The 16019-nt window shown below is 45.8% G+C and overlaps 1 protein-coding gene across 2 annotated transcripts in view; it reads left to right on the top strand.

The window, feature by feature from the left end:
• The window catches only part of NLN (neurolysin), a 226441-nt gene that overhangs the window by 57439 nt on the left and 152983 nt on the right, over positions 1-16019 (top strand). The window contains exons 2-3 of one of the 2 annotated variants that reach the window (XM_029576052.1): positions 1359-1618; positions 11980-12128. In XM_029576052.1, the coding sequence (XP_029431912.1) occupies positions 1359-1618; positions 11980-12128 (409 nt within the window). Of the gene's footprint in view, positions 1-1358; positions 1619-11960; positions 12129-16019 lie in introns of those variants that run through there. The other variant, XM_029576061.1, reaches the window with a different exon arrangement.

Raw genomic sequence — 16019 nt, 5'->3', positions numbered from 1 at the left:
AGGTGTACACAGACACAAGTAAACAGGAACCATAGGTGAAACAGGATTAAACAGAAGACAAGGCAACACAGGCAAAAGACAAGGAAATACGGGAACAAACAAGCAGAGCAAAACAAGACTAGACAAGAAGGCCTAAATAGGCCATATTGGAAACAAAGCAAGGCAAAGCAAGAAGACTTCTAAGGCTACACAGAAACATGGCAAGGAAAGAAGGCCACAGAGGCAACACAGGAACAATTATAAATGCAAGGTTGGCCAGAGCAAAGAGCCGAGGTGACTCAATGAAGAGTTCCCGAGCCGTATGTGAGGGAGTTCTTATAGGGCTTGCCTTGCTGAGTCATGCAGCCTTCAAGGTGGTGGCTAGAGTAGGGCAGAGTGTGGCCCAATGAGGGCTCCTGTTAGTGTGAAGGTTGCTTAGCAGGCAAATATTGTGAAACTGAGGCGACAGACCATATTCTCCCCTGAACACCTTTGGAGAGACAGTGCTTCTGTTATGGCATTTCCTTTGGAAGTTCTATGTCATAGCATATACAATATATATATATATATATAATGAGAAAAAAAAGGCCCATCTCTGGATTCAAGCAAGTCTAGGCACCTCCACTACTGGGACTCTAGATTTGCACCAGTGGTTAGTGATCTGTCCATAAGACAAAACTTGCATCCACGTACTGGTAAAAATGTTTAACTGCAAAAACAATTGCCAGTATTTCCTTTTCCAGCTGCAAATAGTTCTATTCTGCTGCCAAAAGAGCCCAAAAAGCAAAGACTATTGATCTATCTTCTCCCTCCTGGGCATATATGAGCCAATATTGCTCCCACTGGGGAGGCATTGCATGCTAAAACTATGGGCCAAGAGGGAGAGAAATGCAGCAGGGCCAGTGCCTACACCAGGTAGTTATTTTATTGTCTCAAAATGTGCATGACAGGCTAAGGACCATTCCTAGTGGGTTTGGGGTATACAACAACCATGTAAAGGGTTTTACCAAGGTGGAGAGTTGAAGGATAAATGATCATAATAAGAAAGTAGAATTAGAATCTCCTGGATGTTGGTCTTATTTTGGGGGAGGGGGTCTGGTACTCAAAACCACTTCCATCTTCTCTGGTGAAGGTTTGAAATCCTAAAATAAGTTTAAACTGCAACTTAGCTGCTCTTCTGCCCAGATTCTTTCTGGATTTCATTACTTAAAATGGAGTGAGGTTTTTGCATCTATTTCCTGAATGACATTGTCGCATTAGTTAATTACCAAAGATAACCCTTGAAAGCATTCCAATTTTCGCAGTCATAAGATCGATATATGCGTTCCTTTTAGTAACTGCAATGCACTAATCCCCCTGCAATCATTTTTTTTCTTCAGACTTTGTCGAACCACGATTTTACTGAGAATGACTTTAGGATCGAAAATCACTGGCACGTCCAAAAATATATCTTCCTTTATGGCATCAAATAGAAACCTTTTAAAATGGGACCTGTCAGCAGATCATATCAAAACAAGGACTGAAGAACTGATGGAGCAAACAAAGCAGGTGTATGACATAGTCAGCAGAATTGACTTTGAAAAAATCACTTATGAGAACTGTATCAAAGCTTTGGCTGACATAGAAGTTGAATATGCAGGTGAGTTCCTTGAAGTCTAATGTAAATATTAGCTTTTCTGGTCAGCATCCATTCTTGACTTGTTATATTGTGCCAGCAATTGCAGTGGCACGGGCATCATTTGACTGATCAGTTTGTTTCCTTAGAAGATTAGATAATGTAGTCTTGTATGCTAGTGGTTTAAAAACATAAGTTTCTTCTCTCTCACATTTTCTGTCCAATTTAAGTTACCCTGGCCTACGCTGCTAAACATAGCATAACATACAGGAAGACACACAGGTCAAAAATATAAAATACTTGCATCAGTAATTTAACTTTTCATCTACTGCTAAAGATAAAGTGTTGTTTACCCATTTTAAAAGGATAATTTATCAAGTTTTTAAGTGAGAAATTGATGCATAAATTTAGGCTTTTGGGAATGACATTTGGTTTGGTCTTATGTTTGCATAGTATTGTGACTCATAATTAATGCTGTTGTTTGTACTAACAAGTTCCACATTCAGTCTTGTCTCTTATTGCAGCATGTTAGGCTACTCTATTCATTGTACTGTCTAGGTTTAGATTTGGTATGTCTACCTGATCAGTATTGGATTTTTGACTTTTAAAGCAGCAATGCTTTCTTCAAAATGTATGTTTGCCCGAAGAGGTCATTGCTTCCTCTTTTGTTTTTACTCCTGGATCTGATGTTTTTATTCTGCATTTTTTAAAACCGGTTTTGGGGATAAATGATATGCATCTCATGGCCACGCATCTTTTTAAAAGAATTGTAAAAGTTCACTCTCTAGTTGTTTGTGCCGAAGTCCTATTATTTGTTAATTTCCTCTAGTAAATTGAGAAATATATGAATGAGATTTTACAAATTTAATCAGATAAAAATATAACTTTATCAAGGTTTGGGACCCATTTTTTAAATGGAAAGTTGGGAATGCCTAAGGTATAGAACATTGTTTAGTCTGTGATTTTCTCTATTGCCTATTTGGTATTTGTTTAGAGTATTATCAGGATTTAAAGGACTATATAAAGTTCACAAGGACACACTAATTGTAATTAGTACATTATCTTTGGGGGAGGGGTAATATTGATTATAATGCCTATCTTTTGTATAACATTTCACATATGTAAAATTGAGCATTGTGATTGAGGATATAATTGCTATATATGATTCTTAAAATAAAAAATTGCAATAAAAAAAAAATATATATAACTTTATCAAGATGTTTTGATGTCACAGAGTCCAGGAAATAAATTAGAGAAGAAGGCAGTATGGATATTCTGGCTCCTTTTGATAGATCTAATCTTACTGCGTTCCTCCAGGATTTGCAGTATGATATTGCTACTAGAGCCACTTTGATTGTCACTTTTGTTTTATTCTAGACAAAGAATTGGTTCTTAAGAAATATTTTAAATCTAAAGATACTGATTTTGTGGACATAAGGTCAAGGTATTTCCTGATGTCTCCCAGGCAACCCAATTGCATAGAAGGGCTTTCTCCTAGGACAAGCAGGATGGTAGCCTTCACACATGGATGACATCATCAGATGCAGCCCAGCATGGAAAACTTCTGTCAAAGTTTCTAGCACACTGAGCATGCCCAGTATGCCACTATTCGCGCGCCCATGCGGGGCTCCCCTTTCAGTTTCTTTCTTTCCGCGGTGCTATTGCCTCGTGGTTGTGGAGCTCTGCTCTGTTTTTCAGAGTTTCATCTAGGTTCTGTGTTTTTTTTTTTTAATTATCTCTTTATTAATTTTTCAAAAAACTTTACAAAGTATCCCCTTTGAATTAGAAATACAGTATTACAATGAGAGTGAAATGACATCAGAAAGAAATCTTTTCACAATAAATGTAACAAACATAATGAATGCAATAAATTCTACCCATTGTAATACCCATTAGACCTCTAAGGGAGGGGGGGTGGGTAGCTGCATATTTAGGAGAATTCAAGCAGAAATTTTTAAAGGATAAGGCTACGCATAACCATTTCTCTTCACTTATGAATCAGATACATTTAGGCTCAGTTGTAAAAGAGCTTTCTTCCCTTCTGCAAAACTTTTCAAATGTTCTGGCTGATAGAATATATGTACATCATCTTCATACTTTACGATGCAGTTGCACGGGAAGAAAAACAATGCTCCCACAGCTAGCACCTCTGATTTTAATTCAAGAAAAGCCCTTCTTCTCTGCTGTGTGGACTTGGTTACGTCAGGGTAAGTTCTCACTATTGCTCCCATAAAACTTCTATTGGGCTTTTTAAATGAAAAAGATCTTCTATTGGGCTTTTTAAATGAAAAAGATCTTGGAGACACTATGCGGGCCTGCATAGTGTCTCCAAGATCGTTTTCATTGAAAAAGGATATTAGGAGCGTTTTTGTCTCCACAACTTTGTAAGCTGACGATTCCAAAAACTCCGTCAGGTTTTCTAGAACATTTGGAGTTATTATCTGTTTTTGCTGAGTCTTACGTAGAGGGAGGAAATACTTCGTCCAGGGGTGGAGTTTTTTTCACTAGGAATCTCAAGCACTTCTGTGAAGTATCTCTTTATTGTTAACCGGGGTAATTCTCCTACCACTCTGGGAAAGTTTAAAATCCTCAGATTTAAGTGTCTCATCGTATTCTCAAGATATTCAATCTTTCTATTTATAACTCCAAAGTTCTGTACCATAGTTGATTGAACTGTTTTGACTTGTTTTAATTCTTCCTCCATTTTCTGAAAATTTTCCTTTACTTCCTGTTTAGATTTTCCAAAATTTTGATTTATCATACACATCTGAGAAGATAAAACTTTTATATTGGCTGAACATTCTGATAAAGACTTTGCAAGGGTTGATGTTAGAGACCACAAGGACTCTAAGGTTACTACCTCCGGTTTTGTCAGATTTATTACTTTGCCGGGTTCTATAAGGGTGATAAAGTTAGTATTCATACCCTTGCTGTTAACTCGACTCTCCTCGGTTTCCAACGCCAGTCCTCTGGCGGCAATTACTCCGATTTCTTCGGGCATCCGAGTGGTTTGTTCCCCCGACTCTGCCCCCTCTACCCGTTCACCACGAACATCCACTTCGGGACTTCCGGTCGGGCGTAGCATCAGAGTCTCCCGCTCGAACGGAGGCAGTCTCCGGTCTGACGGGCTGAGTGAGGTGAATTCCGAAATCAGGTCGCTGTCTCCCTCCAGCGTCCCGGCAGCCGGATCACTCAAGCCCACTTCTGATGGTTTGGCGGCACACTGTGGGATGGTTTTCTGTCCTGGAGGAAGCGAGTTCGCAGAGGGGTACATTTTCAGCTTCCCTTTTCGTTTAGGAGCCATAATTGTACAGGAAATTTCCAACAGAGAGAAAAAGCGCCAGAGCAGATTCACAGTGCTGCCTACCATGGCGCCATCTTGACTCCACCCCGGTTCTATGTTTTTTTTGCTTTGCATCCATGCTGGGGTCCCTCCTCCCGAGTAGCGCAGTAAGTTCTTTCTTCCTTCTTTGTAGTCGGGTTTGGGGGTTTTTTGGCGTTTGTGTCCGCCCTGCACCGACCACTTACTTGCCCGAAGTATGGCTTCCTCCAGCTTTTGTTTGTGCTCCCAGTGCCCATGGACCATGACTCTGAGTGGTCTGTTTGTATTCTTTGCCTGGGGGCATCGCACAATGCTCTGCGACCAGATGACCCCGAAAGGTCATCGGGCGCATTGGATAAAAATGGAAAAGCTTTATGGCTCCAGGAAATCGGAGCTATCCATGCTGGCATCTGGTGCTTCGACACCGTGGGGTCGGGTGGGAGCCCTTCGACACCTAGCCGTTGTTGTCCACCCCCCCTCTGGAGAGGGGCGCTGGGGATTGACCATTGTCTGTATCCTTGCATTTCAGGATGTCGGATTCCTTGCCTTCCTCGGACTGGGGAAAGATCTGACCGAGCACCATGGAAGATCGAGAAAGCACCGTCACCTATCACCATCTGCACATGGCACTGGTTCTGAGAAGGCACCGGCATTGGCTGGGTTGCCCCTGAAGCGGCCCCGCAGAGACGATGCCTTGCCCTTGATTGAACCTGGGAGTCTGAGATGCTCCCCACCGATGCCCATGTCAGTGCTGGGCATCGATCCCCCTCATTCTGAGGGCGATTTAGTGGTGCCTGCTTCTCCTCCACCCACCTTACCCACCTTCAAGGAGGAGCTAGATTGCAGGGTTCAGTTGGCAATACTCCGAACCCTCAGCGGTATCGAAGCGCTGGCCCCATCAGTGACACTGCAGATACCGGATCCTAGCACCGCTGCTGGAGTGCCTCGATATCTTGCTAGGCATCCTCCCTACACAGCCAGTGCCTGGGGGTTCTTTGGCCCCCCCAGCGGCCATCGTTGCCTTCTTCCTATGGGGCAATACCCATCGCTGGTTCCTACGAGGAGGAAGGCTCTGCGCTTCCAGGGTCATTGGGGTCTCTGGTGCCTCAGTTGCCGCTTCCTGCTCTGGTGCTGGGTCCTTCGTGGACCTCTGTGCCTCCGGAGCCTAGGCCAAGGGCAGTGAGCGCAGGTCCTCCACTGACCTTGCCTGGGGATTTCAGTGAGGAGGAAGCTCCATATGTTATGTGGGGGCCCGATACTCTGAGTCCTCCTTCGATGACTCCGAGGACATCCTTTTGGAACCACCCCCTCCTGGAGGAGTGGTGCTGGTCTCCACCGAAGGACTTAACCTTTGCCGGTTTCGTCTGCACCCTGGCAGAGTCTATTCCCTTCCAACTCCTGACTGAAAAGGATGCCAGACACCACATGCTTCAAGGAGTTGCTCCTATGCATCTGGGAACATCCTGTATCACTGTCACTGGTAAACAGGAAGGCTGACGCTGTCTACCTTGTAGCAGAAGTTCCTGGGTTTTAAGCGGCATCAGCTCCCCCACCAGTCGATGACCAAATGGTCCTGGACCCATACTTCCGTGCCTCCAGGTTGAGAACATAGGGAATGGGATGCACTGGGTAGGAAGGTGTTCCAGGGGACAATGTTAGTAGCCCTTATTGCTTCCTACCAGTTGTATATGGCCAAGCAATCCTGGAACCTCTGGAAGAAAGTTCAGGATTTGGTGGAATGCCTCCCTCAACAGCAAAATGATGCTTTCCTGACAAGTCCAGCAGGATTTTGCATGTGGTAAGCACGAGGTACATTCCACATATGATGTTTTCGAGACATCAGGTCGCGTGGCCGCCTCTGGCACTGGAGCTCGCAGGATGGCCTGGCTCAGAGCTTTGGCTCTCCAGCCGGAGGTACAGGAGAAGTTGGCGGACCTCCCCTGTTTGGGGATAAGGTCCAAGATATTGTGGCTCAGTTAAAGGATCATCATGGGATCCTCCAGCATCTTTCAGCTAGTACCTCGGACCCTCCCCTCCTCCACCAGAAGATTGGCAAGGCAAGGGGCTGTTGTGTCTGTTGCTGTCCGACATCTCTGCTCCGCCCACCTTACCTCGTTGGCGACTCCCTCCGGGGTTGATGGAAGGCTAGCTGTTGCGGCATTTCCAGGCCATCCTCCTCCGGCGTTCCCGGACCGGCTCGACGTTGCAAGCCACCATGTTGACCAGATGCTTAAGGGCGCGCACGCGGCCCGACTCATGTACCAGCGTTGGCGTGTACCTCAGGGGTGTTCCCCTGAGATGATGTCATCAGCTCCAGATATTTAAGGTCTCAGTTTTCGCTAACGACGAGTTAGCAAGGGATAGGTTTACCTAGCTTCCTCCAGGTCGCTGTGGATGGGAGTCGCTTTCCACAACCTTAGCTACTCTGCCTCCTCTGACTTCACTAGAGGTACCTGCTCCTCGGGGGCCTCGCTCTCTCTCTTTCTTTTCAGGTCGCAGTACGGAACCGGTACTCACTCCTCGAGGGCCCATGTCCCGGACCAGCTCCTAAATACCACTTCTGCTAAGAAGTCATCACTGCTTACAACATTAGTGAGTTTCCATCTATCTCTCAAAGCTTTCCCTGGGACCAGGTACTCGCTCCTCGAGGGCCTACTGCATTCCAACTCCTGGGCTGCCTCAAGAGACTATGGTGTGAGTGTTATCATCAAGGACTTGTTCCAGAACTCTGCATATCCTATCTACTCACTTTCTTAGTTTCTCTACAGCTCAGCCACCTTGGGATCGCTGTTCCAATACCTGAGGGACTACAGCCCATCCGGGCACTTCCAGCTCACTACTGCCACCTCTGGTGGTTTAATATATTGTCTAATAAAAGAACTAGTGTGTGTCTGTCTCCTACACTAAGCCTGACCAATAGTCCCTCTCGGGATCTCCCCTGAGGGCGTGGTCACTGGTCCAAGGATCCACCCACAACTATTCTAAATAATAACAGATTGCTATCTCCAGCAATTCCTTTAATAACAGACTGCTACTCTCAGCTTTAACAACAGAGCTTTAATAACAGGCTCATAGGTCCTTCTACCGCCAGAGGAAGTATTACCCTCCAGTTTCCCTTGGACATTCTCAGCAGGTGTCCTCTAGAGGCTGCTGTGGGCCCCTAGAACTCAACCAGCGCCTCAGCTGAGCCCCGCTACAGAGTTTTGCCTGGGAGAGAGGGAGCTGGCTAACGATCACCTCAGACCGGTGGGTCCTCTCCATCCTTCACCCGGGGTATCATTTAAACTTCCTGAGTGCACCCGGGGATGCTCCCCATGCCTCTCTTGGGGTCAGTCTTCCCATCAGGAAATACTGTTGTCCGAGCTCTCTGCACTCGTACAGGCCAGGGCGGTTGAGCCAGTTCCTCTGTGGCAGCAGGGAACGGGATTTTACTCCTGATATTTCCTGATCCCCAAAAGGACCAGGGGACTCCGTCCCATCCTAGACCTGAGAGCCTTGAACCATTTTCTTAAACAGGAGAAGTTCAAGATGGTCTCCCTCGGCAGTTTAATCCCTCTCTTGCAGAGGGGGGAATGGCTTTGCTCCCTCGATCTCAGATGCGTACGCTCACATCAAGATCTCCCGCAGTCACCTGAGATATCTCTGCTTCTTAGTAGGAACCAGGCATTTTCAATACAGGATGCTGCTGTTCGGCTCTGCCTCGGCACCTCACGTCTTCACCAAATGCCTAGCGCCAGTGGGAGCATACCTGCACCATTTGGGAATGCAGGTGTTCCCCTACTTGGACGACTGGTTGATCAAGAGCAATTCCCAAGGGAGAATGCTTCGGTCCCTGCATTTGACCATCCAGGTGCTGAAGTCTCTTGGGTTTGTCATCAACTACTTGAAGTCCTTTCTAACCCCGTCGCTGTGCCTGAATTTTATCGGTGCTTGCCTAGACACGGTGGAAGCCAAGGCCTATCTGCCCTAGCGGCTTTGGTGGGCTCGGTGCGCCGGAGACAGCAGGTCACCACCTGCCTCATCCTCCGCCTTCTGGGTCATATGGCAGCCATGGTCTATGTCACACCCTTTGCCCGCCTGCACATGTACAGGGTGCAGTGGCCCCTGCGGTCCCAGTGGCGGCAAGCTTCCCAGGACCTCAATGTATGGATATGTGTAATGCTGCCGCGCCAGACCTCCTTGTCCTGGTGGGAAAACCTGGCCAGTTTGGAGCAAGAGGTCTTCTTTCAATTCCCCTCCTTCCAGGTTATCATCACCACCGATGCATCCACACTGGGATGGGGTGCCCATGTGGGGCTCTGCACCCAGGGCCTGGGGTCGACTCAGGAAGCTCAGTGTCAAATCGACTTTCTGGAGCTCTGGGCAATCTGTTATGGTCTGTGAGCATTCCAGAACTGCTTGGTGACCAAATCGTTCCTAATCCAGACCGACAATCAGGTAGCAATGGTTTTTCAATTTCATCTAAACCAAACCATCTCACTGCCATCTCCAGACGAACGTAAGGACTTGGAAGACTCATGCCTTCTTCGTCACCTAAACGTCAGCAGACTCCTAGTTCGATACCTGGAAAAATCGGAATCTGTGCGAAAGACGGACCACCTATTCGTTCTTCACAGCGGGAAGAAACGGGGAAATGGCCTCAAGGGCAACCATAGCCCGCTGGATCAAAGAAGTAAATAAGGCGGCCTACGTAGAGGCAGGGAAGCCTCCACCTCTACAAGTCAAGGCCCATTCAACAAGGGCCCAGGCACCGAGATCTGTCGGGTGGCGACATGATCCTCCATACACACCTTCTCCAGGTTCTACTGCCTGGATGTCCAGGCCCGGGAGGACACAACCTTTGCAAGGGCAGTACTAAGTGGGCCATGGGCAGCCTCCCACCCTGTTTGGGAGTAGCTTTTGAACATCCCATTGCTCCTGAGTCCATCTGCTACACGCTAGGAAATGGAGAAATTACTTACCTGATAATTTTGTTTTCCTTAATGTAGACAGATAGACAGCACCCCGCCCACGGGGTGCTGAGTCTATCTGCCCCAGAATCCTGGAACCTCGGGTGACAAACTCCGAAAACAAGACAAATACGGGTAAGCCAGTTATTACCCCTAGTTCAAGACACCCATAGTTGCCGGGTGTCGGCGTTATCCAGTTGAGTGCACTGGCGGTCTCCAATTGGAAATCAGTTGAACCAGTCCTAGTTAATCAAGTTATTAAAGCACACATATATCCACAGTTGCTTTTCGAGGAGAAGAGCTGAACTTCCTGCATGGATATATGTAGGCTGACGTCAGCTTTGAAATCTGACTCTGTCTCCCATCTGCTATCAGGAGTACACTATACCCATTGGTCCTGAGTCCATCTGTCTACACTAAGGAAAACGAAATTATCAGGTAAGTAATTTCTCCATTAGATCCTTTCGCTGCCTTTACTCTTCAGCAACACGGAAACAAATACTATCACGCATAATTTTTTAAAAAGCCATTTAAATTTAAATATAAAAATATTTTTTGATTTTTCTGTTTCTCAGAGATTTACACATGACGGTCTGTGAATGAGTTTATAATTCATTAAGAGCAGATTTAACAAGTGACTTAAGGGAATGAGGAGACTGGTGTTTGCAGAGCACATTTGTAGAACTAACAGCTAGATTACCATTCTACATTCCATGTTAACTTATAAAAAAAAAATAATAATAAAGAGTTGGATATTCAGTTCCACCTAGCCAATTAAGTTCCTACTTATCTGGCTAAGTGGCACTGTTTGAATATTCGGCCACACCGGGCTGCCGCCACTTGGCCAGCTGTTTATTCAGCTAAACATCCAACAAACAGGCCGATCCAGTAAAGTCCGCAGGAGAGGGGACGAACGCCTGCTCTCCCGGCGCGCGCACAGGCCACTCGCCTGTGCGCGCGATTCTCTGTTTAAATGAGGCCCGGCAGTAGAAATGGGCAAAAGGAGGCGCGTCCCTAGCGCCTCCTTTTAGCCCGGAGTGGCGGCTGTCAGCGGGTTTGACAGCCGACGCTCAATTTTGCCGGCGTCGGTTCTCGAGCCCGCTGACAGCCACGGGCTCGGAAACCAGATGCTGGCAAAATTGAGCGTCCAGTTTTCGACCCGACGGCCGCCGGCCCATTTAAAATTTTTTTTTTCTTTTTTTTCTTTACTTTTTTTACCCTTCGGGACCTCCGACTTAATATCGCCATTATATTAAGTTGGAGGGTGCACAGAAAAGCAGTTTTTACTGCTTTTCTGTGCACTTTCCCGGTGCCGGCAGAAAACTAGCGCCTTCCTTTGGGTAGGTGCTAATTTCTTAAAGTAAAATGTGCTGCTTGGCTGCACATTTTACTTTCTGTATTGCGTGGGAATACCTAATAGGGCCCTCAACATGCATTTGCATGTTGAGGGCACTATTAGGTTCCGCGGGTTGGACGCGCATTTTCCGCCCCTTACTGAATAAGGGGTAAGGGAAAACGCGCGTCCAAGGGCAGGTTAACAGTGCGCTCCGGAGCGCACTGTACTGTACTAATCTGGCTAACTTTAGCCAGATATGTGCTGATTTTCAGCCTTATCAGTTAGCAGCATAACTCTAAAACAGTTATTTGGCTGTCCTATAGTTAGCAGAATAAACTTACCCGGCTAACTATAAGATAGCTGAGTTCATTCAGCAGTGCAGCCGCACCACTAAAATCTTGGCCAAATTAGCCAGATACATTTATCTGGTTAATTTGCACATCCGGATAGTGGATGGTGATGATATCTTATTGTGCATAAATAATTCATGCTTTCCTACTTTGATCATATATTGATCTTATTTAATCAAGAAAACTGATTTTTATTCTTCCTTACCAGAATATTAAGGACACGATATTCTAAATAATATTTTTCCTTTTGTGTTTGTGGGAAAAATCTTATTACATCTGACTCTAAGAGACTTGAAAGAAGAGAGAAATAGTGCTCACAAATTGTAGTTGTGTTTAATTTATATATTGACAACTGTTCTGTTCTCACACTGCATGAGACCTAGGACTGGATCTGAAAATGCTTTCTTAGATTTGGTTTTTGTTACCAGTGGAGAGAAGCATATTGGATTTTCCACAGCACGTGTCACCGGACAAAGATGTGCGGATGGCGAGCACAGAAGCTGATAAACGTCTTGCAGATTTTGATGTGGAGATGAGCATGAGAGAAGATATATTTCAGAGAGTTCTTCATTTTCAGGTATGCACCAAATATCAACACGAGTGAGCCTCCCAATTGCTCTGTTTCCAGCTATGTGATACCTCATTGAAATTGTAATTATTTTGACTGGGAGCAGCACACCATAAATGTCCTCTGTTTACAGAAAAAAGTAGATGTTAAACACTACTGAAGGTTTGAATTTGCTCCCAGAAGTGCACATTTTGTATTCATTGCTGCTGAAGGCTATAAAGCACTTTCCATCCTCTGCTTGAAGAATATATTCTAATTATTCTGGCAATTGTCTTGCGCTTTTATCCAGAGAACTACACACATGAATTAACAGGGGATGCATGCAGTTTCTCATCTGTAGTTTGTATTGCTCTTTTCATATAAAAGCAGGAAAGGGGAGGGGCTTGATTAAATTGTTAATGAACCTGGACCTCTGTTAATTTTGCAAATTTGCTTTCCAGTTGTGTATTTGTTTTGCCTGAATTATTTCTCAACCTCCTCTATTTAGCTAACTGTAGTAAAAAGAGTTCTCCGAGGACAAGCAGGATGGTAGTCCTTACACATGGGTGACATCATCAGATGAAGCCCGATGTGGAAAACTTATGTCAGAGTTTCTAGAAACTTTGATTAGACACACTGAGCATGCCCAGCTTGCCCTATACCAAACATCCATATGAGGTCCCTCTTCATTCTCCGGGCTGAGCATCGAGGGAAGCCTAAGAAGCATCAGCACCAGCTTTTGTTCTATGCCCCCAAAGCGACCCCGTAGTGAAGAGTGCCCATCCTCCATCGCTGCCCGGGGTCCGTGATGGTCTCCATCAGTCCTTGTGCCAGTCGCTGATCCCCCTCACAGATCTGAGGAAGATCTGGCCATTCCTCCTTCCTCACAGTCTGTGTTGGCATCAGCAACATTTGAGGAGGAACTGGAGCGTCGAGTCCATTGGTGCTGAAATGGGCACTGCAGGGCTTTGGTCCTGTGATGCTGGAGCCAATGCTGCCCATCCTTATACCTCTTCTGGAGAAGCTCAATGTGCTTATTGTTATGTTACTGACCCAGTTGGCGTCTGTTCCCAGGATGGTACCAGTGCACATTGGGGCACCAAGGCCTACCCCTACTGATATGGTGGTCATCGCTGGTTCCTCCAAGGAGTAAGCTCTGCCGAGGTTGGCCGAGGCCTGTAGTCACCCATACAGTTCAGTCAGTGCCTGCACCTCTGGTCGTAGGTCTAGCACCTAGGGCCCCATCCCCTGTGGCAAACAGTGAGGATGAGGGTCCCTGTGATCCTTGGGGGGGGGGGGTTGATCAGATAGAATTCTCCAAGGATTCGGATGATCTCCACCAGATGAGTGAAGGTAGTTTCTGCCTGAGGACAACCTATGCAGGGTTTGTGAGGGTGATGGCAGAGGCCATCCCATTCCAGCGTTTGACAGAGGAGGATGCCAGGCACAAGATGCTTGAGAACCTTCAGTTTGTAAAGCCTCCTAAGGAGATCGTGATGGTCCCGGTGCACGAGATCCTTAAGGAGTTGCTGAGGCTTTGGGAACACACTCTTACAGTGCCTCTCATTAATAAGAAGGTGACAGGGTTTACCTCATTCAGAAGATTGCTGGATTCGATAAACGTCAGCTGTCTCACCAGTCGGTGGTGGTCAAATCTGCCCTCAAGAGGGCCAAGTGTTTTCTCAGACCCATTCCTCCATGCCCCCAGGGAGGACCACAGAGCAATGGACGCTCTTGGAAGGAAGATGTTCCAAGGCACATGCTTATTAGCATTGATGCCTACCAGCTCTACATGGGGCAATACTTGCGGGACATCTGAAAGCAGGGGCAAGAGGTAGCTGAGCAACTGCCTCAACAGCAGCAAGACACCTTCATGTCGCTGGTGCACAAGGGTCTGGAGTGCAGGAAACATGAGGTCTGTGCAACCTAAGATGTTTTCGAGACGGCATCTAAGGTCTCTGCAGTGGGAATCAGCGCCCGCAGAATGGCATGGCTGCAGGCCTCTGATTTCTGACCAAAGGTCAGAACGACTTTCTGACGTGCCGTGTATTGGAGAGAATCTTTGGAGATAGGGTGAGGGATGCTGTGGCCCAGCTCTGGGACCATAATGAAACCCTCCAACAACTCTCTGACAGTACTCCAGACCTGTCCTCTTCCAGGAGGCTGTCAAGGCTGGGGCTAAGGAAGTCTTTCTTTCAACAAAGGAAATACTATCCTCCGCCTTCTTGATCTTGTCAACACCATCAGAGTTCCCGCGGCTATCCCAGGCAGCAGAGAGCTCCCAAACCCCAGCCAGATCCTCAGTCAACTCCGGGGACGGAGTTTTGACTGAGCCATAGGGAGCGTATCCAGTTGCCCATACCCAGGACAATAGATCCGCCAGTCAGGGGCAGGCTGACTGGCGGATTGCCAAACAGACAATAACCAATTGGCTAGAAGATTGCATCTCCTTCTGTTATACCCAGGCAGGACAACATCTTGGGGGCCATGTCAAGGCTCTTTCTATCAGAGCCATAGTAGTGTTGGTGGCCCTCTTGCGAACAGATCCCGTTTAAGAGATCTGCAAGGCTGAAATGTGGCGTTCTTTCCACACATTCACATCACATTATCGTCTAGATAGGGATGGCTGACATGAGAGTAGGTTCATCCAGTCTGCTCTCCAGAACCTTTTTGAGGTGTAGAACCCAACTCTCCCAACCTAGGGCCCATTGTTTGGGTTCAGGCTGTCTCCCTGACATAAATTTTCCGCATCGGGCTCCATCTGATAACGTCACCCATGTGTGAGGACTAACATCTTGCTGTCCTTGGAGAACACCTATTACAGGTAAGAACCTCTGCTTTACATAGATTTAAAGCCCTACTTTACAATGATTTGCTATTTTTGCTTAGTCAATCATTGTGTTCCATGTCTTCCCAAATTATGCTGAATTTATTTTTTCCAGTTCTTAGTGTTTCAGTATTGATCTTCTTGGGATTGCTTAGATAAATTGGGGTATATCCAAATTCTACCTCCCTGAAAAGGAAGCATTCTATTTCTCATGTAAGACTTAAAAACTACATCCCTGTGTCGCAAATGAAAAAGAAACATGTAACACAGATCTACTTGTAATAACTGTGTCAACAGTTGATTCAATTACTCCTGTTAGATTTAAAGAGTTCTGCTCTTCATTGTTAACATGTATATGTAACCCCTTAGGCATTACATAATAAATCTTAGACACTGTTGGAATTATAGACTGGGGAATTTTTAAGATTTCTACAAGATATTCTTTGAACATATCATACGGTGATACTAAATTTATTTATTTATTTAGTGTTTTTATATAACGGCATTCGCGATAAAGTTCACATCATGCTGGTTTACATTTAACAAGGGGTGTAAAATGAAAATAACATAGAACTGTAACAAGTGAGGAGAAACACTGAAGTTACAATAAAACAGGGATGTTTAAAACTGGGAGAAGGAGAAAAAGGCGAGAGGAATTTAACAGAAGAGCAATTATTTACAATTACAATGTTCTAAGAATGTCTGACTGTGTTTGTTGGTGAATTAGGGATCAGTTGTGGTCTGGAAAGGCTTGCTTAAACAACCACGTCTTAAGCCTTTTTCTGAAAGTTAATAGGCACGGTTCCTGTCTAAGATCTGGTGGGATGGAGTTCCGTAGCAGTGGTCCTGCTGTAGAGAAGGCTCGGTCTCTGAAGGTTATATGATGAGCAGTTTTGGTGTGTGGTACTTGTAGAGATTCTCTGTAAGCCTCTCTGATGGGTCTGGTGGAGGTATGTTTTCTGAATGGGATTTGTAGGTTGAGTGGAGCATGGTGATGGATGGCTTTGTAGACAGTGGTAATTGACTTATGTATGATTCTGTAGTGAATTGGCAGCCAGTGTAGGTCTTTGAGGATGGGAGATATGTGTTCTCTT

This window comes from Rhinatrema bivittatum, chromosome 1, assembly GCF_901001135.1.
Source record: "Rhinatrema bivittatum chromosome 1, aRhiBiv1.1, whole genome shotgun sequence".
NCBI classification, from domain to species: Eukaryota; Metazoa; Chordata; class Amphibia; order Gymnophiona; family Rhinatrematidae; genus Rhinatrema; species Rhinatrema bivittatum.
Note: the sequence above shows the minus strand (reverse complement) of the source record. Positions and strands in the feature narration are given on the sequence as shown.